We start from the raw sequence: 26613 nt of genomic DNA, 5'->3' as shown, positions 1-26613 counted from the left end.
AAGCTTGGTCCGATTTACGCTCATTGTCATAATCAACCGTGGATGACACAGGGCGAGGGGGAAACAGGCACTTTCTAAACAAGAACTGTGACACTTGGTGTGGCGTGGCACTCCGTTTCAACACAATCTGAAGAATGCTTGAACACAAGAGAGATCGCTTGAAAACCTTCCTCCGCAAAATCGATGAGAAGGCCATCGTCAGAATCAAGCACTTCATGAAAGAGAGGTGAGCAGAATGAATGAGCATCACTCATCCTCCAGACTGCTAGCGGATAACATCTCTTTTCCTCCAGCCAAAATACTCGATCATAGTATATTAGTATTTTTTTTTTTAAAAACGGGGCAATGTGGGAACTAATGTTACATTTCAGATGATTTGAAATCCATGTTACTCCAGAATAACAGTACGGATGCTGCGATGATGCTAAGGAGATAGCCACCCCTGGTCTAAAGATGCTTAGCCCGTTAAACTATAAGAAACATTGTCACATTTTCAGATGATGATCGATTTTTAAAATAGATTTGCACAACACTACTTATAAGCGTATAGACTTATTTGAGTCACAATCTATGGATGTGACTGAAAATAAATCTACTATTTCAGTGAATCTGTGCTGATCTTAATCTTCCCATCAATGCTGAGTAATCATGACTTCATCTATTTAACCATTTGGAAAGGCTTGCCATCACTATACTACTTACTGTACATCTTTTGCATTCAAATCAGATAAGAATGGTTGTTTAATTCATGCATGCACTTATTTGTCACTCACATTTTGTACACAGAAAGGTGCAAGACAATAGCATCGTGAAAATATAACAGCCCATACAAAATAGGCTATTGTCTTTAGAAGCATCTGTCATAAGTTATTGTTGCACAGTGGGAATCAGTAAGATCGTTTTACAGGAAATGGCTATATTTAGAACTCACGAGTCTGGTCACAGGTGGTACAAAAGTGTTAAATGAATATGGATTCTTATTCTTGGCTCTACTTCTTTTTGAGAGTAAACTTTACCTTCGTTCGTCTCTCATTTGCTGGAGCTGTTTCAGTTTGCTCCCATCGCTGTCATTCATATTCTGCAGTTTCCAGCTGAATTTGAGCTTTTTATATGGATCAATATTTTTGAGTTCCAAGAGTAACACTAACAAAGGTATGGGTATCGATGTGTTCGTTGTGCATGAACATTGTTGAGCTGTTTCAACATGATTTCAAGCGTCCATGTGTTTCCCAGCTATATAAAGTCATTAGTGATTGACTGTATAAACTCTATGCCCATTTGCATTTTGATGGTCCCCAATTGAAGAGTTAAAAAGACTCATTAAAGAATTCAAGCAACATATTTACTAGATTGTCCCTTGCCAAAAATTGGCAGCAGACTGGAATCGAGTAAACATTTTTTTCTTTAATTTATTGACAGTATTATATATTAACTCATTAGCTGCCATTGATGGCGAGAGACATTTAATCAATTTTGAGGGTGAGGACCCCCAGTCAAATTAGATTGCCATCAATGGGAGTGAAATAGGCTCACTTGCTATGGCAATTAATGAGCTAAGAATTGACAAAATAATCCATAAAATAGGATGACGATGTCCTCTAATGAAATGAATTAAATAAATGGAATGGCAATTCCCAGAAGAAGAAAACTCTTGCCAGTGTTGCAGGCTGTGAAGAAGGTTTCATCACTGGTGTAGAAATGTTGACGTAGTCCCCACAAAACAGCTGGTCATAGTTGGAGTCATGTGTTGCCTGTGTCATGAGAGTTTTAATGACTGGAGCTTTGCATTTGGGATCGAGGATAGACAAAGATGCTTGCTGATTTCTCAAATTTAGTCTCCCTTCTACTGCCTGCATCCTTTTGATTGACATAACTTCTGTAATGCTTTTATGAACATTTTATGTTAGAAGCATGCTTCCACAATAAGTCACAAAAATGCTTCCGAATACTCGTCTACTTCTTTCATTCCTGTTTTCATCATTGTCATGAACTTATTCAAAGACACCCACTCAGGCACCACTTTTAAATGTTTGCCTTTTTTGCCTTCAAAAGCTTATCAAAATTTAAAACTAAGCCAGTGCAGCGAATTAAAAGGACAATGTTAATCTTAATAATTTCATGGTTGTTAACCATCATCATCCCACCCTTCTTTTTGCTATATTTCTGGGAAAACCTGAAGAGACATCAGCTCTATCTGAATCACCTGACAAGACACAGGAAGGGATGTCAGAAACTGTGACCACAGGACCACATGATTTTTTTTCCACACGTACACTTTCAGAAACACGTGCACACAGACACACCACTTAGAACTAGACACATTGGCTTCCACAGACAGGGCCCTGGCAGGATGCCACCAAACTTCCTTTTATTTTACCCTAACAATTATATCCCATCCCTGCCACTTCGGCTGGATTTACACTCCAAGTCTAAGTGCCCATTTCCGATATAATGCCAAATGATAATTCTTTTATTCTTATACTTCCCATACACATGCACATTTCAAGATGTACAGTACATGTATTATTGTGTCCACACTAACCCATCATTGCAAACGTCACATGTCCAGATGCCCAAATTGGGTATACTGTAAACAATGGACAGTGATTATAGAAATATTAATTAAAAAAAAAAAGAATTAATTGTCCAGACGAGTACATTTTTGATGTCTTGGAAATTCAAGGATATTTTAGCTGACTTTAATTTTCATGGTTCTCTAGTGTACCCTCTTTATAATTTCACGCTGAGTTAAGACAACCTCTGCCGCACTTGGTTTTAATTCTATGTAATTTCCCATCCAAGTGCACATTTTATTTTCCATTTATACTTTGCATTGCCTTACCCGTGTTGTCTTGCACGACTAGTAAATGCACAGCAGTTGATTATTTTTTTAATCACATATAAAAGCACTGCATGCAATAACTTTCAACTTGAGTTTGCAAGCACACGTTGCTGCAAATTTTACATTTAAAATTAGATTTTTTTTTCCTTCGAGGTTTGTCTCCAGAAGATGGCACCAGCACACAATAGTATGGCATTTCTAAACAATGTTGGGGGCGTTCTGTGGAAATGACTTGCCCTTTTGCAATAGGAGCTTTGAAATATTCATTTTTGAGTCCTCCATTTACTCTTGAATTATTTTTACTGAATGAATCATGCAAAGCATTGCAATCAAATAAAAAGCTACACAAATAACGAACTTCAGCAATGGCTAACTCTCATTTTGACCCATCTGATGCAGGAATGGTTCAATATATTGAAAAATAACTCTAGTGCCTCTTTAAAAACAGTAAGCTTGGCTTGATTGGTATGTCTATTCCACTATTTCCTTTTGAATCTGGCTTTTAGCTATTGACGTAGTGTAATTAATAACTCTCATTAAAGAAAATGATCCACAAATAGTTTTCTTACCGCCTACTGCTGCCTCAGTTTGCACAACAGTACAGGCTTCGACTACTCGGAAAGACTGTTTATCGGGTAATTTAGGACTTTTTGGGGGTCTTAGAAAGAGATGGTGTCTCTTTAATTTGTCTTTTAGTCTCTGGTGACGTTAGTTGTTTGGTGTTTTCAAGTGATGCTTTGAAAAAAAAGAGACCTTTACTCCCATTGGATTAGTCAATGTTTAAAAGGTCACTCCAGTTGAAATTCAAAACACTTCACATTTAAGGACGTGGAGGGAAAGCATTGTTAACCATGGACACGAGGGAAGTCTCAAAACAACAAAAAATTACCAATGACAACTTTTGTGCTGAGATCCTTAGAAGGTAAGACCAGGAAATTTGCCAAGTGTATTTAAATTTGTGAATTGAAGCAAGATTGGTTTGTGTTCATGGGAATGTTTTGTCGCGGTTGTTAAAACCAGAACTTCCGACTTGTCTTTAAACTATTAAATCACACTAAGGCTCCGGTTGTTAAATCTTCAAATAGATCTTTTTACATTGAGCAGTAGTCCCGAGTGCACAACAGATCAATTTCAAATTGTAAAATGGGCCATATAAATCATTCAGATTCGCTCTGTCTGTAATTCAAATTTGATAAACAACAACTTGTCCTTGTTTATTATCATTTTCGCAGAGAATAAATAAAACTAAGTCTGTTTATACATTCTTGTGAGTGTTGTGGGACTGAAGGTTCAGTTTTGGTTTAACATTGCGGATCTAGTTTACAATGTCCCTTCTTTAGTATTTCAGTACACTTCATTCGATACATTATCAATTGCCATTTTAGCTCACGTTAAGATCGTTGATATTTGGTTGCAGACCAGGTGGTTCTAAAGATACCAGGCCACCGTTTGGTCCTGAATCAAACCTTGGAAGATTTCGTTGGCTGTTGAACATCTTTAGGCATGCCTACAAGACCGAACTAGAATTATCCCACCACTCCCAATCTTGCCTTTCTTGGTTAATCCAGCCAGCCGTAATGACATGTTCTTCCTCCAGCCAAATGTGTGGCGCACATCTTTTCTTTAAACGCCTGAACTTTGCCCCAGTTATAGTTATCTAAGGTGTTGGACTACAGGCCATATTTGACTGGGATACACCAACTAGGTCCTCCTGCAGTGAAACATAATAATTCTTTAAATTAGAACAATGTGCTCACACATTTTCTAGATTTATGTGTGATCTTGTTGTGTTGTTGCTGTTTAGGCAATGTTGCCATCGCCGCTCCTACATAAAGCCTGAATGGCCGGTTTGTGCAACTCTATCTTTTTATTGATTTTTACGTTTGCTTTGCTTTCGCTTGTTCAGAGAAAAGGTACCTCTGTCAAAGTGCTTGCCACTGAAGATTGTTTTAAGTGTTTTCTGGGACCACAGCACTTCCTTTGTGTGCATATGTAAAAGTTTGTTTGTGCACTGGTATGTGTGCAGTGTTTTATTTTTTTCCTGCCTCTTTGGCTTCAGGGGGAGTGGTTAGGTTTGACGTCAGCCTCTTACGAAGTGTCACACCACCACAAGCACACACAGCAGTGGCTTCCTCTTTCAGGGCATTCATACAAAAACATAGCACTCTGACGATCAACCTATTTTCCCCTGAATTGGATTTTATTATTAAATAGACTGTACATCTATCTAATTCAGTTTTTTTTTTGTAGTAATGGCATGAATGGCAGTAATATTTTAATATAGATTTTTCTCTAAGAAAAAGAAATGCCCAGTGTCAGTAGGTATATGAGTTTCCGATCGTCTAAAAGGTTTAAATTTTCCAGGTAAGGAGGCCTTTTTTTTCTCTCTCCCTCTTATAAAGATTGTGTACCATTTTAGCCATTGCATTTAAAAGTCTTTTTCATTTGTAGAATTTATCTGTCAGGCTGTTGTCTCATTTGCTTTTGTCAGGGCTATTCATAATTCTTTTGTGTTATGCTTCAGCATTGTTTGTTAAACAAGTCTCTATTTTAAATTGTGAATTGTTAAATCAGATTGTGAGAAAATGTACCAAGAAAAATGGTATAACCAGTTTGTTTGCCTGACTAAGTTTTCAACTAAATAAGGATGAGTTGTGTGAATTTTGATCTTAAAACCGTGTTTATGTTTTCCAGTAGGTGTAACAATTCAATTTCTATAGAATACTAGAATTTAAAGTTTGTGAGACCTAGTTAGGTTTGCGATCCCATGACCTCAAAATGTTTTCACACCTGTTTCGAAGTCCGTAGCCTTGAACGATTGTCCTATCATAATCCACGTTTATGCCGTCAGTCTCCCCTGTTGAAATCTTGTTAAAATATTACACCTTTCAACTTTGTCAATAACCCACTAACTGGATGGTGTAACTGAATGACGACTTGTAAGCTGAAAGCGACAACATACGCTTGTGAAATTATTGGTTTAGGCATCTAAGGGATTGGATTTACTAGGTACTTATTTACAATGGGGTAAAAGTGTTATAGTTTTCATACTGTTTATGCACATTGTAACAATAGCAGTTAACGTATTAACCCCTCCCTCTCTACCATGTCCAGCAGCTACCCTGTCGAAAGCAGTGGTGGCGGAGTGCCAGCCAAGGTCAGGAAAAGCAGGAGCACCTCAGGAAAAGATGCAGTCAAAAAAGTGGAAGCCAGAAAAACGTTGAGCCTTGAGGCCGCTCAGATGGAGACTGAAGAGCAACACAAAACCCTCTCCAGGCAGTTGGCTATCAGGTGGGATCACACAGCTACATTTCAAATAATACACTAGATTGTTTTTAATGATGAGCGCAACCATTGTGAGGCATTCGGCTTGATGTAACATTGCAACAACTTTGCGTCATTAGACTTGAAGGTTTTGGCCTGAGTGTTGGCATGCATGGCCTACACAGTTTAGGCTTTCTTCTCGTATGATTTTAATGTGTCAGATGCCTTCATGATTTCAAGGGTCCATCACGAGGTTTTCTATATCCTCGTGATTGATCATCATGGCATTCAAAGAATGTTAAAGCGTGTATTACAAAATTAAATGGAAATAGCGATTGTCACATGTTAATGGGTAAAATTGTATATGTATATTCTCACTGACACTGTATTTTATTTCGAAGATTCAAGTCAAGTGTTCAATGTATTACTAGAGGAAAATTTGCATGTACTGATTGTATAACTAAGAATGTGCTTTGCATATAGATCGCAGACATTTGATGTCGACTGCAGAACCTTTGAAAGGACTCCAGGAAGCGGCACCCAAAGTGTAAGTCCACCATTCCTTCTAATGTGTTAATTTCAAATGTAAGGCGGAGCTTGTTGGAAGGCATGTGCAAACACAACAGTTTCACTTGGAATGCTGCACAATTGCAGCAAGCTGAGACATACAACCCGCTTAATCAGCCTAAATGATCTCTCGTATTTTATTCACTATGTCCTGCTATAACATACTTTCGGGCTTGTTTTTGTGATATTTTTACATTTGAGTGGTAAATACGAGCAAGTTTGGGTAGATTTGCATATACATTGGTTCCTACTTTTTCTGTAAAATGGCTAAAAACTTGCCTTTTCTCTTTTATAGAGCTTCATAAAGCACAATGTGACATTCCACAAATTGTTTCCAGACATTCCAGAAAGTGAAGACTTAATACATGGTAGGTGCACAAGAAAAAAGTTATTAACGATCACTTCTTTATTGACTAATTCCAACTGGGGATTTGATGAAATGTTGCTTGTTTTACCCCAGCATACATCTGTGCCCTGCAAAAGGAAGTGCCCTACCACGGTCGACTGTACATCACCAACAGCCATGCCTGTTTCCACTCCTCTGTCCTGCTTAAGGAGACCAAGGTAGTCGAACAGCCTCCTGTACCATCTTTCTCAAACCTTGAGATTGTATTCCATTGTGATTTTTGTCCGTTTGAACACAATTGAATTGTTTCCTATTGATACCTTTTGCAGTTGGTGATCCCTGTCTCCTGCATTCACATTGTTAAAAAGCAGAACACTGCTTTACTGGTACCAAATGCCTTGTCAATCCGAACCACAGAGGGAGAAAAGGTTAGTTTTCTTCTCCAGGCCAACAGAACTTTTAATTGACTTTATCAGCCACGCAAGCAAGCTAATGTTTTGTCTTTCCTGTTCCTCGGTGATGTTCAGTTCCTGTTTGTCTCGTTACGGAACAGAGAAGCATGTTATCAGCTGCTGCACTCTGTGTGTCCTCAGCTTGAGGTGAGTGTCCCATGACGCCAGTACATTCTTTATTACAAGATACTCAAACTAATGATAACATAAATGCAAGCGATGCAAGTAGAGTCAGCATGTGAAGCATTGCTGTAATTAAAAAAAAAAAAATCTTATAGCTGCTGGATCGTCAGCCAGGTGTTTGAGTGGTTATCGGGTCGGACTCACAGTTTTGGGGTCGAGGGTTTAATCCCAGGTCGGTCCTCTCTTGGGGGGAGTTTATGTTCTCGGGCTTGTGGGTTCCTCCCATATCACAAAACATGCTTGGAAGGCTAGTTGAACACTCTAAATTGGTCATCAGCATAAGTAACCCTTGTGAGGATAAGCGGTTCAGAAAATGAATGAATGAACAAACAACCTTTTTTTTTCTATTAAAAAGGTAATCTGAAATGGATATTTTGTTCACAGGACCACAGCACCAACAGTAGTCCAGTCATTTCATCTGCTGAGCATAGCTTTGATAAGAACAAACTTGTGGTAAGTAACTCGGTTATATTATTTTTGCATTCAGCTCCGCTCTCATTTATTCGCTTCATGTCTCGTCTTTCTCGTTTGTGCCCACAACCTGCTCTGGGTTACTTAATTTACTCGAGTGTCTTTGTGTACCATTGTGACAGAACTCCAGCCATTCCAGTCTGGATGGCAGCTGTGACCAATTTGATGGTTCCGAGTCGCACTCATTACAGGGGAAACTTCTATACAATGCGCACAAAGGTGAGACATCAGGTTTTGAAATAAATGTCATGGGATTTGATGTTTGCAAATGATATCGCTTGGTGATGGTGGGGTATTAAACACTTGAGTTTTTATTCATCCACAACTAAGAATATACATTTTTAAAGCATGCAACTCAAATGCTATAGTCATCGTTTTAAAAATAGCATATCACTTATCAAATCATGAAAATGACAGTAATCAAAATCCCCAGATATGGAATATTCAATATATTTAATGAAATTCTTTGTAGTGTAATAGACAAATAATCATTTCTATTGGCATAAAATGTGACAGTGGGCAAACAAGCAGTCTGTATGTAACCTGATAGGATTTGGGCATGCAAACATAATGATTGCTGTCTCTTCCTGTCTTTGTCTGCAGAAACTGCACTCCCAAATGGAAAAGGATCCACTTGCAAAAGCCTTCACGAGCAGCAAAGCGAGAGCTCATCTTCAAAGGAGGAGTTGTCCGTTTCAGGTAACAAAACACACAATCATACAAAACTACAAAGTATTTGGCGAACATCACTTTATGCACGTCTCTTTCAAATGCAGATGATAGAAAGCTAAACATTTTAAAGTGCAGGATTTTTCTGGTAGCTCTTGAATAAATGATGCCTGAAATATAAATTTAGATTTGGCTACATGACATTCATGCTGTCCTTGCGTGTATGTTTCCCCCTTCAGTTGCAAGTGGCTCGTGGGTTTGGAATGTGAAAGAGAAGGCCAAGTCTCTGCTGGTTCAGAGAGAGGCCAGCACACTCAACACGCTGCTATTCATTTATTTGATACTGTAAGTAGCTTCGTCATGACTCCATACCCATAATACATTCAATCTACACCACATTTCTTGAGCAAAATGTTTTTTTATTTGAGCAATTGTTACTTCAAGATCAGTGTTTGTATAAGCTAAGGTCAAAGCAAACAATACATCCAAAGTTCTGTTTTCTCGAAACACAACATTTCTAAAAATGATTGTGCCCACATGGATTGAATTTCACTTTGCATCTCTTCCTCAGGGTGGTGGTTCTGCTGCTTTCCTCAGGCTACATCGGGCTACGTATTGTGGCTCTGGAAGAACAGCTCACGTCACTCGGTGCACTGCCTGAGTTCTCCTTACAAAGCGGGTAGGTCATTGGGAAAGCTCATCTAAACTTAAATCTACTTCTTCCCTCACACATGACATGTTTCATTGCTCTCTTAAATTCCAATGTGGTAACGCAGTCTCACAACCTGAAAAATTTGGAAAGTTACTCATGCACATTGGTTAAAAGTTAATCAAGTGGGTGGATAACTACCTGGAAACCATGTCAATTTGTCAAAAAAATTCATGCGCTTGACTTAACAGGAGTAAATGGGCGGGATAATTGTTCCATAGAACTCAAAGTATTGAGAAAATGCCGTTCATTTTAATTATATACCTTTCTTGACATGTACTGTTGATTTTAACAAGGAAACAAAATCTTTTTTGTTCTGGCTGCACTTTCACTGAGGCATGTTAATGCTCTTTTGTAGTGAGCATGTCACCCGTGTGCATGCTTAACCAGCTATTCAAATTGCAAAACTTCTTGTTCTCTCATGCTATAAACTTAACCAGTTTTGTTTGACATTTTTGCTCATTGACTTTTCACTGTACTGCACTCACGCCATTTCCTCTTCATCAGATACCGCCAAGACACATAACAGTCAGCCAAGAGAGGTAGAATGGCTGACTTTAACACTTGGAGGATCACTTCCAGCCTGAAGAAGACATTTCACATGCCCGGACCCGGCCGTGTTATGACGGCAAAAGAAAAAGTGGCTGACCTGTGCAATTTCAAAAAAAAAAAAACTTTTTAATTTGAAGGGCTAAGCTTGCAGTATTTAAAAGAAGAAGAAGAAATAAAAGATGGCGCCAATTGGTCACAGAGCTTAGCCAAAACACTGTGTATCTTGCCTGCCTGGCTGGTGCAAATCTTGCTACGTGGACCAAAGCCAAACCTGGAAGACACATGACCGACTGTCCCACATCGTCATCATCATCATCATCATCCGATCCTTCAGCATGCTGTCATATAACAGGGCTACGTACCAATCAGCATTAACCAGCTACGGGGATCACCAACACATCGCAGCTGCCAGCCAAAGACTTGCACGTCCCTCTGCATGACGACGTCAAGCCCTGACTCCTACGAATCAACGTCTGTCTTCTTGGAATATTTCTCTTTTGAATGTTGTCCCTTTCATGGCCAGCTGTGGGCTAAAATCATGATGATGAGTAGTCCACAGAGGCTTTTCCTTTGGTGATTTTCCTCTGTCACGCTCTTTTTCTTTAGATTGTCCTTGTCTTTGAAGTGGATTAACAAGTTTAATCATCAATTTGTGATGCATATTTGAAGACAAAGAAGGACAATTTGTTGTCATGTGAGGAAGTGATCACACTTTTGGACAAAGTGGCATCCTACATTACCAAATTTCATTTTTTTTTTATTTTTTTTTTTTAAGTTGAACCAATGACATATTGTTAATGTTCACAAGTCAGCATTCAGGACACCCGACTGAATATATATTAAGGTCCATGTTTCATGAAAAGTAGCTCCACTGAATTTCAAATTGCAACAAATTAGTATTATGCATGGCGAAAATTTTAGTTCTGTGTGCTGTTTTTATAATCAAACTTGTTGGGTAAGAAAATATGGTAATAAGATTTAATAATAAGAAGGAAAAGAGAAAAAAAAAGATGAGATGAGTGAAAAGAGCGAGTGCACTTTACCAAATTGTGTGCCTGTCACAATCAGAAGAACATGTCTTTTTAGATTGTGGAGAAATGGAAAAAAAACGTTTTTCATTATGGTTGTTCGTCTGACGGTGCTAAGATTTTTCATTGTTTCTAATTAGTGTTTTCACTCAGGGGTGGTGGGCACGACCTACTAGACGGATAGTCCTTTATCAGTTCAAAGTCTTGGCTTGGGCGCTTCGCTACGATTCTGTTGCGAGAGCCAGAGAGATCACGATTTAACTTGCTTTATTGCTTGACTTGATTATTTCTCCAAAAAAAGGGTCTCCCGCCCACCTGGCGATGCTTATCCATACTTTGTTGTTGTCGGAGCAAAGCTGAACCTTCATCTTTAAGTTTTGCTGCATTAGACACACAGTACTGCCGGTCTACCACCGGGGGTAGCACACGCACACATGTTCTGCCCTCAAGCGGACCAATGCAAAAATCCCAACGAGGGCAAACGGGTTTGTGTGGTTTTGCACTATTCAACGTGTACATTTTGTAATAATTGTTCATGTCTTTAATTACACTATTGCTCTATATCTATATATTTATTTGCGTTCTATGTAATCCAAAGTAGTCTCTGTGAGATGACTTTGCTATTGTTGAAATAAATCAAATGTTGCGAAGAATAAGAATTGTGGTGTTCCTTTGTTGCATTTAAAAGCTTTTGATTTCTTTTTATTTGATTTGTGAGAACTTAAACATGCACTATAACAGGGATGGGCAACTGGGTGTGGGATTTGTAAACACAAAAACATGCATTTATGGAAGTAAAAGAGCAAAATAAATAAGTGAAGCCGTAAAAGGAAAATTTTACCTGTTTAGCATAAATTTTAAAATAATTTTAGACAAAACAGCTACAGAAAACTAAAGAAAAATAGAAGGAAATAAATCTTTAATTTTCTTTTACTGTCATTTCTTGCAAATGTATTTTTTTGTCACTAGTACGAGTTAAGACAAGGATTTATTTTTTTTCTATTTGTTTTGTTTTTTGTTATGGTTCAAAATAAGTGCACAAGTTATGGCACATTTGCGTTTCTGGAGAAAAAGCTCACTTTGTGAATCACAATCACAAAAAGTATAATCGATTCAATCGAATGGAATAAATGCGTGTCAAAACAGTGTTCAAGCAATGTGTCAGTGGAACCACAAACTACATGCAAACATGTGTCACACGTGCCAAGAAAACCCACTGGAAATTCATAGTTGAAGGGAGCATCTCATTTCCTGAACCGCTCTATCCTCACTAGGGTTACGGGGGGTGATGGAGCCAATCCCAGCTGACATTGGTGGACACCCTGAATTGATGGCTAGTCAATCGTAGGGCACAAGGAGACAAACAATCATTCACACTCACAACCAAATGGGGAATTTAGAGTGTCCAATCAAACCACACTGGTTAAAAACAGATGTGGTAGGTTTATCCAACTGGATTAGTTTAAAATGAATTCTAGGTGCGTCAATTCACTTCACAGATACATGCGTCAATTTAAATGACGTCTACGTATGAAATTACGTTTTTGAGTGGCAAATGTAATGATGTTTATGAGGGCAATTATTTTATTTTGATGGTTGCTCAGAGTACACAGAGAAAACCCATGAGGGAAGATTCTTTAATTACCATTTTAGATTATTTTTAAATGCAACTAAAACAGTAAAACAATAATAAAAGCATAAAATGACTTAAGAGCCTAGCATATCATTAGATGGTTTGGAAGATGTATTATACAAAATTTCAGTTGTGTACAACAGAAAACGCATACAGATAAAGTTTATGATCTGTCTTTATTCCAAGTAATGACAAGCATCAACATGAGTTCAACTGTCAGGGGCATTTGAAGGAGAATGTTGCACACTTGTTCGCTGGAAAGCGCAGAGCTGAAAGACACCTGAAGGATGACAAAAAGGAATTGAACAATGACAATTACATCACTATAACCACAGGCTTTTTTAGTCATCATCTGCATAAGAGATTAGAACAAAATTAGTAGTTATTATAACTGCTTTAAATGATTTACGACAGATTTATTCAACCATCTTTTATTCTGTTTACTCTCACTCTTGTAAGTATGCAGTGGACTAACCCAGCTAATTATGTGCAGTAGGTTTGGCACACCCTAAAATTGCCGGTTAATCCAGTTTTAATTCATTCAAACATATTTTTAGGTAGTAGAGACATATGTATTTGGCCTCTGAAGGGACAGCCCTCACAAGATGGAGGCCACAGTAATTACGCTCTTTTAAAAAAGTTGTTAAATGCGGGATCACAAAATCTAATAAAAGGCTACCAATTAGATTTTTGCCTTGTTAAAGTCCTTAGAACTATGCTTTATTGTTTTTTTAAAGACAGTTGACAATTTATGTGTACATGCTGACAACACAATGAAATGGCTTGTGTAGTGTTGTTTGTTTTAAAAAGTACTGTGCACTTTTTTAATGTAGTACAGCACAAATTAAAAAAACTCAAACAAAATCATGGATTCGTGACATGAGAATTTATTCATAAATCCTTTTTGAATATCCAACATGTAATTTGTTGGAGGAAAAGCAATTAAAATATCAAACACTATCAGTGTTTATTAAAATATATTAAAAGTCCTGCTAGAAATGAATGTTGAATGTTCTGTCTGATAAAGTTTAGAAAGGTAACGTATCTAAAATGAAGGTTTTTATAGTGTTTGCAACGTTCCCACCTAGAAATCGTTCTGTTTACATATCAAGTTGTCAATGCGAGTGTCAAATGTGAATGTATTAATATCAGAAATACCTGCTGCAAAAGCCAGAATGATTGCTACCCAGCCAATGATGTAGGACCATGAAAATCGCCAGTCCAAGAAGCGTTTTCCAAAAAAAGTGACTGTTACTCCCGTATAGATGGAGAGAGCCAGGAAAGCCAGAAAACCTGTGAGAAAAACCCCAACAAGTTTCAGAGCAGGGGTTAGCACCTCTTTTGATTGAACCAAAAACAGCCACACATTTAAAATGTGATTCCACAAGAGTTACAGTGTAAGAAAATATGCCTATAAACCACAATGCATAATGTTATGGTCCCTGAGTGTTGGTCATAGTATGTTAAAAGTACACCCTTGGTGCTAAATTAAGCCTAATTAAACAGTTGTTATTTTTCACATGCATCTCTTCACCACCGCTATCCACATTTATGCCTACGAGTTGGGGGAATAGCCATATAAGGCTCGTAAGCCATGGTTTCCTGACCCCTTCTTTAGATGCTTCCCATGGATAACGTGCAGAACAGTTAGTGTTTTTTTTGTATCACCTGAGAGGACAAGGGCAATCCCACCCATGCGGACCCTCTTGTTCTTGGTACCATTGGTGAAGGCACTCAGACCTAGGACCACGCCAATAAAACAGCTGAGCACAGCTAGCAACATGAAGGCCCGGGTGGCATCCCAAAAGGCTGAGGGGCACATTGGGTATTCGGTTAGGGTTTCCTTCACGACCTTGTGGGTTGAGTTCATTGCCATCACATAGAATTAGGATGCCGAACGTTATCTGGAAAATTGAAGGGCAAAACCTACACCTTACCTACAGTGACGGTGTGGGCGTGGCATTTGTGGTTGATGCAAAACTTCCAAAGGCCCTGATTAGCTGAGCTACCCGAATAGCGATAATGCATCCAGAAGTCGGTCGCCGTGGAGACGATTAGGAGCACTAGTGATGCCACACCGCACAGCGTGCCTCCTCCGGCCAGAGTGTATAGCATGCTGCGGCTGAGCTTCTCAACTTCTGAACTCAAAACTCACAAGTGTAAGAACAAAAGGAAAAATGAGAGGAGTTGCTTTTAAACACATGTGTACATGTACTATACATTGTCATTTTTTTCAACAATAAAAGCCATCGTGTACATGATCTCCATTTTTATAGGAAAATAGTCTTATTATACATGTTTTTTCAACCAAAAATAGCCTTATTATATATGGTCTTTTTTCTTACAAAAAAATAGCCATAGTTTAAATGTTTTTTTCTTTTAAGGAACAAAAAGAAAAGCATTACGTACAAATAAAAGCCTTACTGTATATATATATATATATATATATATATATATATATATATATATATATATATATATATATATATATATATATATATATATATATATATATATATATATATATATATTTATATATATATATATATATATATATATATATATATATATAGTCTTTTAAAAGGGAAAACATTTGCTATATTTAATAGTTTTCTAATTCACATGTTTTCCAAGGCAAATGAAATAGTTTGAGGTTAGCAAAACACTTGAATGTCTGACAATGAGAATGCATGATAGGCAGCTCCAAACGATTGTTCACTAATACCTCTTTGTGCAACTCATACTATTCTACCAATAATAAGCAAGTGAAGTGTCAGCAGTTGCTGTCTGAGACCAACCAAACACCATTTGATCATTTAAAAAAAACTTATATAAGCTTATAAACTAGAGTTTTATAACCAAAACTTTACAAAACACATCAGCACACCAATGCCTATTTCAAGCAGTGTTAAAATGCTCAACAAAACTACAAAACAGTCAAGCCAGGAACATTTAATTTGCAATTTCACCTTAGGATTTGATGCTCTTCACAATGTTGTCTTTTCAAACCTCCACAAAAAAGTATATCCAAAGAGTAGAGATATGCAAAAAAGTCTGATACCTCTTAGTTGTGCTGTCCCTTCAGGCCGGCTCTTTCTATGCTTTTTACGCCCCCAAATAGTTGACTCGCATTGTCCCATCCACAAAGCAACAAATGGTCAAGCATAGCGTGTGAGTGATGACAGTCTTTCTTTCCAATGACCACCTCCCCAGCAAACCTATCTCTCCCATTTATTTTGTACCCAAAATATGCTATATTAGGGTGAACAGAACCAAGCAAACTCTGTTTACATTTTAGTCATTCAATCAAAGCACATTATGGAGCTCCTATTTTGGATGTTTTCTTCATATAATAATATAATGCATGAACCATATCATACACAACGTCCACAATTTCCACATTTTGTGGTATGGGTTATCATATTAAGTCAACTACTACTTTTCTATTAAGTCAACTACTACTTATCTATTAAGTCAACTACTACTTATCTATTAAGTCAACTACTACTTATCTATTAAGTCAACTACTACTTATCTATTATGTTGACTAATTATTATGGGTAATACTTGTTAATGTATTAATTATTTATGTAATTATACTCGTATGTTGACATTAAAAGCAATAAATTCAATTTGATATTTGTCAAACACACAATGAAACAAGTCTGTACACCTAAATTCTGGACTTATCTATTCAGGTTTACTGTATATAGTATACAGTCATAAGATATTAGCATTACAAGTGTAGCCTAGAAAACAAAATTAAGTAATACCAGTGACCATATTTTATTTGAATCCATTGAACTGTAAAGGGCAGGCCAGATTGAAAAAGATCTCACTGAGACCTACAAAGGCAACATGACTATGACAAGACAAGATGTGCCGATTAAACATAGTTCATCACATACAAACATTTCACAGTGTAAAGTTGATGTTGGTTTAGTAAGTGGAACTACATGTGTCCAAACCAAATAGGCTTGTTTAATACAACAGACAATAATGCCATTTAACAACAGCTTTCTGCATAATATTCAAACAACTATTGACATATTATTATGTGCATACCGTCAGCATTTAAAGTGCACGTGAAAAAAACGTACAAGAAGTACATTTTATGCCTAAAAGTCAGTTAAGATAGGCTGAAGTTCACACAGGATAAGTGCAAGGAAAAATAATGAGGTGATGGATCTTGTCACAAAATGCCAGATGACTATGATTTAATTTTTTTCTTCTATATTTAACATCTGACTTCACAGTAACGCTGACCACAATATTTTTGTTTTATTTAACATCACCTCAACTTGCAACAAAGATCCATTGTGCTTTCCCTCAACATCAGAAAATTCAGGCAACTTTAAAACAACAGTATACTTCTTATGAACAATTTCTTATAATTCTCATTCTAATAGGGCTATTAATTAATTGTAATTGTGTGCAAACAAAACAAATTTTTCACACAAGATAAAGTGTTCAGCAAGTTTGTGCAAGGAAACGATCCTACTAGACATAACATTTGTATAGTGAGTGAAATTACAAAAAAAGTGTACATTTCAAGGTGATGTGTTGTAAAAAATATAAATAAAAACTATAAAAACTCACATAAATGAATATATCTCACCAGTGAAACCCTAAATATTTTATCATGTTGGAAAAGGCACATTTGTAACAAATACCTCACTTTAGCATTTGAGAACAATAGGATTTATTTTAATTTTTTTTAGTTAATATAGGACAATGATTTGGGCTTTTTAAACCAGTCCTTAGTATAATGTTTAATATTTAACAATTTAGGTATTATATTTAAAGTGCTTGTTGCTGGCTAAAATATCAATGTTCAAATGATTTTAATTATTTATTAGGACACTTTTAGAATATTGACACCTTCTTCTATCGTCACTTTCCCAAAAAATATGTTTAGACATTAGTTATTTGTGACATAGCCATAAAAAATAAGAAAATATTTGCTTGCATGTCATCCATCTGTCCATACAGTATAGCCAGATCTTGGGGTTGGGCTCCAGCACCCCCTGTAACCCTAGTGTGGATAAAGCGGTTCAGAAAATGAGATGAAATGAGATAATAGTTTGTGATTCCACGCTGGAATATTCTTTATGTCCACTGTGTGCTTGCAAACATTTTGCCTTTTGTATACCAAATCTCAGAGGCTGGGAGCCCAAAGGACAACAGTCCGATCAGCAGAAGAAGAGATAAAAGTTCGGTCTTTGGGATGCCATCGACACTGAATCACTTTGTCCAAGTGTTCCCCTGCCAAAGTCTGTGGAAGTGGTTTTGTTAGGTCACCTAGAAAGGAAATTCAATGAAGTGATGTCAATAGATGTTCTATCAGATGACATAACAGTAGGGTAATCATTTGCTCCCACCTTGTAGATCACTGATGATGATTTTGTTGTCATAGGAACCAGTAAGAAGATGATGGGCTCCAGGGGAGAAGCGTACTGAACGAATGTCACTGCTATGGGGGCGGTATGTCTGGACTATTCGGCCTCCTCTGATGTCATACAGCATGCAAGTGCTGTCCTCTTGGCCAGTGGCAAGCAGACGGCTGCTGGGATCTACCGCCACTGAAACTACCGCACTTCCTGTTTAAAGTAAAAGCTCCATATTTGAAATCGTTTTTTACAAATCTCAAGGGCTTTCTATTAATATAAAGGAACTCTCAAGTTAAATGGCTATAAAGTAAAACCAATTTTAAATACTTATTTAAGATTTTTCACAATTGTACATACACAATGTCAATGTGTGTTTATCATTCGTAAATAGCTTTAAAATATCTATGCTTGTGACACAAATTGAGGTATTTTTTTTAAATTTAGCTGTGAATAAGAAAACATACACTTGATATATACTGTTCTATATTACCAGGAATGAAAGCAGTTGAATTACCAGAGCCATGCAGGGTTGTACCCACAACACGTACACAACTTGGAACCCGAAGGTCCCAGAAGCGGACTGTTTTGTCCTGAGATCCTGATGTGATCATCCAACCTCCCCAGGTGTAAAGAGTCAAAATGTGACCTGTTCAAAAACACAGATGAAGTCATAAATACTTTAATATATTTTAAGCCTTACAATGCAATAAACTATACTGATTAGATCATTGTTTTGGCATTACTGTGCAGGTTTGGTATGCTTTCATTGCAAACAATGGTTACTCTGTTTTTACATGATAAAAAAATGGTAAGGTGTTCAAACAACAACCCACAATATAATTTAAAGAGAGTATTATGAGTGCCGTAAAATGTACTCCATAAAAATGGACATTTCAACCTTTTTAATTCAATTTTATACAATATCCTACAAATATTTTTGGGCAAAAAGATAATCTATAGCATACCCATTTCTGGTATTTATCTGTTGGGTTGGCAATTACCAGAAAGAGTACAACAATGAATCCAATAAACACACAAGTTTATTGGCTGTCAAAAAATCCTCACTTCTACCTAATGACTGTTAGACAACACTAAGGAAGTTTTGTTTTGCTCTTGTGATACTTTCGTACAGTATATAACAATTTTGAATACCACATTCCTCTCTACAAATTTTCAGGTCAAAATACATACAAATCAGCCCGATTATTTTTTAACCTGAATTATTATAAATTAACAATAAACGTAGTTAGTTGCATGGTGTACTATTGCGTGTAGATCTTTAACCAGACTTCCTAAAATGTTAATATAAGAATATTATAAGGTCCGATACCAGTGTGCCCATTTAAAGCATGAAGGCCCTGCCCTCTATGGCAGTCAGTAGTGTAGATGTTGCAGTCTCCAGCTCCTGCACTTATCAAGAAAGACCCTCCACTGTCAGGACCCTCCATGAAAGCTAAGTCCCTAATGGTTCCATCATGCATGCTGAACTCCAGATCAGGACCTGAAAGACACAATGAAGTAAAAGATTTGCTCTTGCTTGAATGTGTCTCGCTTATTCAACTTGTACCTGTCGCATTGCAGCTCTCCGCATTGAAAGGTAGAACTTTGACATATTTGTCATTGGAGCCAGTTGCCAAAAGCTGTCCACAGGGGCTCCAAGCAACACAATAAATACTACCTTTGTGGTGTTTATTCCTTCTGAAGCGGACCACCGGCTGCTTGACAGATTCTTGAGTTCTAAACATGCAAAGATATTTGGAAATGTGCAGAAAACTATGTAAATTATATCTGAACTGTATCCAATCCTAACTATTCTGATCAGTGTTCATTTTTCCATAAAACTAACTAATAATGTGGTAGTTTCCATGTGCATTAGCAGTGCAGACCTGATTGGTAGGGTGTCAGGGTAGGCGCACACTCGAAGAGTTTTGGAGTTGGAACCAACGGCATAAAGGGATCCTGAAGGATGGAACGCCACAGATCGTACTGCCTGTGTGTCTTCAAGCTGGTTCACTCTGATAAACTGGGTTTTATATTTTCCTGGCTGCATGGAAATCCCAAATTGTAATTAGTTTGTATAAATAGGGGTTATTTTCTTGTGAATTACCTGCTTGGTTGCACAATGTGTCACACGGCTACTAGAATCATCTTGCACTGGACCTCCAACCATCTCAGTGCTGTAATCACAATGCATACAGAGTATACAAAGATGCAAAACCATCCATTTTTAATAGCCATAAGTCAATGTATAGATTTTTGTTTATCTCTGAATGAGGGGTGAGCAAAATGATCATTAAGGACTTGTGTGGGTCCAGGTTTTGACTCAGCACAGGCAAATTTGTCCCACCAATAAGGCTTTTTTTTTCTAAAACAAGTGGAACATGGCTGCAATCAATCAACCAAATTGTTGAAAAAGTGTCTAAAAGCATAGACCTATATATTTGGGAAGAAAACACTATCCCGTCATTACCTTGCAGAAACTGGGGATTCAGTGGCATGTTGCAGGGAATGACTGCTGCTTGAACCACCAGGTTTTGCCTCTTGTATTATCCTTGGATTAGTGGTGTTTGATGTACTGGTGTCATCTCCCACACCATTACACAACTGGTCCAGATGTGTGATCTTGTCACCGTCAATGCCAATGTTCATTTCCTCAAGTTTCTGAATGGATCTAGACAAAATGTGTGAACACAAAAAACAAAACAATGGGAAACACATCATGATAGCCTATTCTGTGTCTTTTGGACCTTTGTGTAATAAAGCTGATCAGGCAGACTTTTTTGTCCAACAAGAAATTCATAGCCCAGAGAATGGAATGACAAAATGAATGAGCATATATAAAGAAATTCCTTAGAAAAAACCAGAGAAGGGTGATCTAGAGGTCTGCTTAACGGGCACACCCACACAAAATTGGAATTTGAAAGGCAGACTCTGATTTTCATCATTTTGGAAGTCCAAAAATTATGTGATATTTATAAGTATTTAATTTTGCCAATATTATTTATACTCTTTCTGTGGAGTTTAAAAAGGACAAGACATTTTTCTTCATTTGACAAGATAGTGGCTATGGAAAGTATTGTCTATGCTAGATAAGAGAAACAGAGCAGAGCCACGAGGGGGCAGCATGAATACATTTTATGCAAATGTGTTCTCACAGGGACATAAGGAGTAGTATATATATATACATATATATATATATATATATATATATATATATATATATATATATATATATATATATATATATATATATATATATATATATATATATATATATATATATATATATATATATATATATATATATATATATATATATATATATATATATATATATATATATATATATATATATATATATATATATATATATATATATATATATATATATATATATATATATATATATATATATATATATATATATATATATATTTATATTGCCTGTTTAGCTTTAGACGATGTTTGTGTGTACATTTTCTTCCATATTATACTTAGCACTACTGGTACTAATGATGCCAAGATGTGTCATGTTGCCCTAAATCCATTCCTTACCGAGAGAGGAAGGTTTCAGTGAGGTTTTTTTGTTTTCCATCGACTGGTTTCACCCCGCCCTCAAGCAGCATCTGCTGGTAGAGATGCTTCTGTTGTTGCTTCTGCTCCAGATGCTGCTGCACACGCATACGTTGCCTGTAGTACTCCTGCATGTGCTCCGTCGAATCAAGGCGCTATTACAAAAACCAACAAAAAAGCAAAAAAATAGTAAAATCAGCAGAAGTACTGGCAGGATTTAAATCTGTAATGTATTAAGACATACTACACATTACAATAATAGGCATATAAGGTTAAAGATAAATTCTGTCATGGAAAAAATAGGCAACTAAAACATTGCCTAGAACCCTAATGAGCAATACCATTACAGAAAACAGATGCATAAAATAATGCAAACATTCCAATGAATATTATCAAACATATATAAAAGATCTAATGTCTGTATATATTAGAGAAATACTCACAAAAAGAGCACTTACTGGCATGTCTTCACCTCCAAAGGCCTTAAGTTATACATCATCCATGCTATAAAAAAGTTTTCAGGGACCTCATTATTTCTAGTCTGCAGTGTTGTCCCTTCAACTCTATCACAACCCCTTCTTATACACACATACACACATACTGCATCCAATATGAAAACACGTTACACCATTAGCTGGAACCCGAGATTCATAAACATGAGTGATGATGGAGCCACTGGGCCATCTTGTGTGTGACAGCAAATCAAACCTGATTATTTGCCAACTCTTCCCATGACCTCTACTACTTTCACGCTTTTAGTGGCAGAAGGTCACAAGGTTCTTCTCTGGACAGTTTGCAGGAGGGCAGTTATGAAGAATTTATGAGCAGCAGCATTATGGAGATAAGTTGCTTCAGGGAAAATTCATTATAAATGTCTTACTAAGTCAGTTCTGATTTCCAGTGAAATATATTACTTGAAAAACCTTTGTTGTTTGTCCTAACAGTCTTTATTTGTTGAAATAAGTCAACCAGGACAGCCAAGGGTGAGAGTTGAATCGTTTCTCACGTGCACATAAACTATAACTAAAAGCCAGTTGGAGCAAGGTCTGATCCTTCTTAAAAATATATATAAAAATGTCCAAATTTGCCCTTAATTTTATGTTGTACTCCTTGACCTCCAAGTTTCAAGGCAGTATTTTAAATCCATATCTCAGATATCTACAAGTGACAGCAAATGTCAGTTTTATATGATCAAAATCTGTTCCTACATTATAATGACTTGACCTTTAGTCCATGTACATATCCACAGATGAACCAAAGGGCCTGCAGTGTAAAACTCATTATCACTAGGAAGACAAAGTAGTAATATGTGAAAATTTGCTCTGTAGTGAGACCACATAACCTCCCACCCCCATACACAAAACCAATTGCTCTTACCTCAACTGTTTCTGTGCCTGCTGTTCCACCATCTTTCCCAGGAGCCAGAGGAGTCCGTGTTAGCTTTGGCCCTTCCGATAGGAGCTTTCTTAAAGAAGAAACCAAAAAAAAAGCCATGGACAAGTTAATTTGACTATAAACGAGAAGTTAAAAGTTAATCAGTTATGGTGTTTATATTTAAAGTCAATGAGCATTTATGCTATATACTTCTCAGGGGAATCATCCAGTTGATGTACATGATTCTCCACCAAGCTTCGACTTAAAGCTGATTTCATGTTGACCTCCATGCCTCTTTTGTCTTGGGCTGCCAAGCCGTGTGACAGTCCATCCAGAGCTGGGTTCAGAGATCTGGACATGTAAGTGTCAGCTGAGTGAGGCCTCCGGCGGAACGGTGAAGAAGGGCAAGGAGAAAGGCGATTGATTAGAGGCGTGAGAAGGTCAGCGTGGCCAGCCTTACTGGGCTTCACAAGGCGGTCAACATGGATATTGAGAGTCTTTTGTTCAAAGGCACATGAAAATGCACTAGCAGATAGATTCTGCAGCCAGGAAAGCAGTGAGAGATCCAATTCATCACAACCATTGCCGCTGAGCAAGTCTACGCCGAGTAGTACCTCGCTCTCTGTTATTGCTTCTCCAGTTGCTTTGCTCTGTAACGCAACAATGTTGTTAGGACCAATTGAACAGTTTAGGTCAAAAAGTGTACTAAAGACTTTTAGTGTCACCTCACCTGGCAGAATTCAACACAGCACTCATAAAGGATCCCTTTGATGAGTAGCTGGAACAAGCGGTTCCCGCTAGCTCGGAAGCCTGCTTCACTAAGCTTTCTGTCTGCTGGAATGAACTCGGCGACCATTACACATGCCTCCTCAAAACAGTGGACGCGCGCCGTACTTGGGTTCCACTCCTTGAACTCAGCATGGTGGGTGAGGCGAGGCAGTGTGAGGAGAAGACATAGTTTGCTGTAGTCTTCTTTAGATGGGCAGGATTCCTCCAGGTTGTGCAGGCACTTGACAGCTTCTTGCATGGTGAGCTCTAGCTATGAATGGCAGAAAATTCAGAACATTCATCATGAAAAGGTATTTGTGTGATTTTCCATGTAAAATAACATATTAGATGTAAAAAAGGGTACATTTTGGTGATCTTCAGCTGCAGATATGGCATTATTTACACACAGAGCTTCAAGAAACTGCTGCTTCTGAATGATATAATGAAACCTGCAAAAACATAAAAGGTTTTGTTATTAGTCATGGGATGATGTCAACCAACTCTCAGCTTGTTTGCCTACCTTTTCTTGTCAAATGTGTGCAACCCTTCTAGAGGCTGGATGAATTGCATCACTTCATCCCACTGACCATCCAGAATTAGCTGCCTATTCATTAATTAATTGATGAATGATAATTAATGTTTCTTAACTAACAATATAATCTAATCAGTGATGTTGTGTCATACCTGAGAAAGAGCATGTCATCGGAGTAGAGACCATTAATGATGCCACTTTCCTTCTCCAAGGCCAACATGCTGATGTGCAGCTTCTTAGAGGTAAGAAAGTCCAGGACCAACTTGACCACTTCGGCCTCCTTGATGTTGATTAACTCCTCTGCAACCATGTTGATTCGCCTCAAGTGGCAGTTTAATGGCTCCTTAAGCATTTGGAGACAAATTATGAATCAGCTATTGGAATGACTTGTGCAGAAAATCTAAAACTGCATCACATTATTAAAAATGTATATAAGTTCTGCAAATCATTTGACCAAAAAAAGAAAACACACTTAAAATCAATAATTTTAGTTGTGTCATTAATATTTTCCCTTACCTAAGATTTTTTTTTAAATATATTGTGCATGTTGATGTTTCTTTACCAAAAACAAAATGTTCATTAATAAATGGCCTTCTAGCTGTTTAAAAATACTGAAATAATATTGCAATTTCATAAGATTTGGTTCTGTATGATTGCTGTATAAATGAAGACTATATTATATTTTATTGCTATGTTTCCACATCATATCAAATCGTATTCCTCCTAGATTTAATCATAATCGAAACATGGTCCGTAGGCATGTAGTTCAACATAAAATGTGCTTTACATTCATAGCTATTCATCAAATCTGCCTTGTGCCAAATATTGCCAATCTTATTATTTGTAACATTAAAAACCTGAAAGAACAAATTAATGTTGAAAAACCTTTCAATGGCTAAGCTTTCTTAATTTGACAAGCATCAAATTGTATGTACATACGTCTTCATAAGAACCAGCGTTGACAACAAATCGATCAATTCATGCGGTTAATGCCTAGTTACATCCAGATGGAGTTACTTTGGTGTGTATTCCTACTCATCATCACCAAAATACATACAAAGAAAACAAGCTGCATTGCATTTAAACATTAATAGCCGCTGACATGCCCAAACAGAAGGCTCTCCTCTGCTCTTTCAACCTTGCAATGGCTGCAAGTTCTGTTTGCTGCAACGTTATCTAAGATTCAACGTCTCCTATTCACTGTGCATTTTAGCTGACATTGACATCGGTGCAATGTTAGAAGACGAGTGATGGTCCACAAGCTGCATGCATTTCGTGCACTACTGCACTACCTTTAGTATGATGCATTTGGAGAAGCCAGGCACCGCCCAGCCTCTCTACACTCAAGACGCTCACGCACAAAAACAAAACAGACCCATGATGTCTTGTTGAATCGATGCCAAGTCCTGACCTGTCAGAGTGCCAAAGCCAACAGCATCCAAGGTGGTCTCCTCAACACACTCCAGCTTAGCGCGCGTACAGCTCTCCTCCAGACTTATTTGTCTCGTTGCCATGCGGACGCGCGCAGCTGCAAATGTCCAATCAGCCGCGGCATTGTGAGAATATGGTCACACCTTTTTGTGCTAGCATGAGTGAGAGCGCAAGTTCTCAGCTGCAGGCTGCAGGTACACAGAGAGGACATCTTTTGCCTGCATCCATCGAGACATCTGTTTACACATATCTCTTCAGAGAATGCAAGGATGCATATTATGCACATCTGAGTTAAATTTCCAGAATTTAATAATTTAATCACCAGATGTCCCTATATATTATTATAATTGAAGTACATATATATATATATATATATATATATATATATATATATATATATATATATATATATATATATATATATATATATATATATATATATATATATATATATATATATATATATATATATATATATATATATATATATATATATATATATATATATATATATATATATATGTTATTGTAACTTTGCAAATAAAAGAAAAAACAGTCAATCATTTTGACTGCCTGTCAATAATTATTATTCTTTCATTCATTTTTTGATCGTCACAAGGTGTGCTGGAGCCTATCACAGCTAACTACAGGCACAAGGTGGGGGTAACTGGTCACGCACATACTCATAACTAGGGGCAATTTATTCAATTTATTATTTATCCTGCATGATTTGGGAGGAAGCCAGAGTACCCAGAAGAAGAAAAAACATGCAACTCCACACAATGAAGACTGACCTGGTATCAAACTTTTGACCCCAGAGCTGCAAGGC

General features: G+C 37.2%; 3 protein-coding genes across 9 annotated transcripts; 1 reads left to right on the top strand and 2 right to left on the bottom strand.

Annotated features, from left to right (window-relative positions):
• Positions 1 to 11742, top strand: LOC144197075 (GRAM domain-containing protein 2B). 6 transcript variants are annotated; one of them, XM_077717638.1, is made up of 13 exons: positions 1 to 226; positions 5960 to 6133; positions 6590 to 6653; positions 6969 to 7041; positions 7134 to 7237; positions 7349 to 7447; positions 7547 to 7618; positions 8039 to 8107; positions 8248 to 8344; positions 8729 to 8824; positions 9034 to 9139; positions 9366 to 9473; positions 10011 to 11742. In XM_077717638.1, exons 1-13 carry the CDS (start codon positions 135 to 137, stop codon positions 10027 to 10029), a joined length of 1173 nt encoding a protein of 390 aa, XP_077573764.1. In that variant the 5' UTR covers positions 1 to 134; the 3' UTR covers positions 10030 to 11742. The 6 variants fall into 6 exon arrangements, with proteins under 6 accessions (XP_077573764.1, XP_077573763.1, XP_077573765.1 ...); XM_077717637.1 differs by having other exon boundaries at positions 5957 to 6133; XM_077717639.1 differs by lacking the exon at positions 1 to 226 and adding an exon at positions 3644 to 3764 and having other exon boundaries at positions 5957 to 6133.
• Positions 11743 to 12873: 1131 nt separating this feature from the next.
• lim2.2 (lens intrinsic membrane protein 2.2) lies at positions 12874 to 15806 on the bottom strand. 2 transcript variants are annotated; one of them, XM_077717369.1, is made up of 5 exons: positions 15686 to 15806; positions 14654 to 14854; positions 14385 to 14525; positions 13875 to 14009; positions 12874 to 12996 (listed from the first exon to the last, which is right to left on the bottom strand). In XM_077717369.1, the coding sequence occupies exons 2-5, from the start codon at positions 14829 to 14831 to the stop codon at positions 12926 to 12928; spliced, it is 525 nt and encodes a 174-aa protein (XP_077573495.1). In that variant the 5' UTR covers positions 14832 to 14854; positions 15686 to 15806; the 3' UTR covers positions 12874 to 12925. The 2 variants fall into 2 exon arrangements, with proteins under 2 accessions (XP_077573495.1, XP_077573496.1); XM_077717370.1 differs by having other exon boundaries at positions 14654 to 14866; positions 15686 to 15802.
• Positions 15807 to 17764: 1958 nt separating this feature from the next.
• LOC144196717 (WD repeat-containing protein 47-like) lies at positions 17765 to 25918 on the bottom strand. Its single transcript, XM_077717125.1, has 16 exons — positions 25765 to 25918; positions 24506 to 24696; positions 24342 to 24425; positions 24186 to 24270; positions 23784 to 24092; positions 23264 to 23703; positions 23057 to 23144; positions 21662 to 21834; positions 20577 to 20777; positions 20214 to 20283; positions 19993 to 20150; positions 19674 to 19843; positions 19437 to 19607; positions 18621 to 18752; positions 18098 to 18316; positions 17765 to 18017 (listed from the first exon to the last, which is right to left on the bottom strand). The coding sequence occupies exons 2-16, from the start codon at positions 24661 to 24663 to the stop codon at positions 17875 to 17877; spliced, it is 2601 nt and encodes an 866-aa protein (XP_077573251.1). The 5' UTR covers positions 24664 to 24696; positions 25765 to 25918; the 3' UTR covers positions 17765 to 17874.
• Between the last annotated feature and the right edge of the window lie 695 nt (positions 25919 to 26613).

The sequence above is a fragment of the Stigmatopora nigra genome, chromosome 5 (genome assembly GCF_051989575.1).
Source record: "Stigmatopora nigra isolate UIUO_SnigA chromosome 5, RoL_Snig_1.1, whole genome shotgun sequence".
NCBI classification, from domain to species: domain Eukaryota; kingdom Metazoa; phylum Chordata; class Actinopteri; order Syngnathiformes; family Syngnathidae; genus Stigmatopora; species Stigmatopora nigra.
Note: the sequence above shows the minus strand (reverse complement) of the source record. Positions and strands in the feature narration are given on the sequence as shown.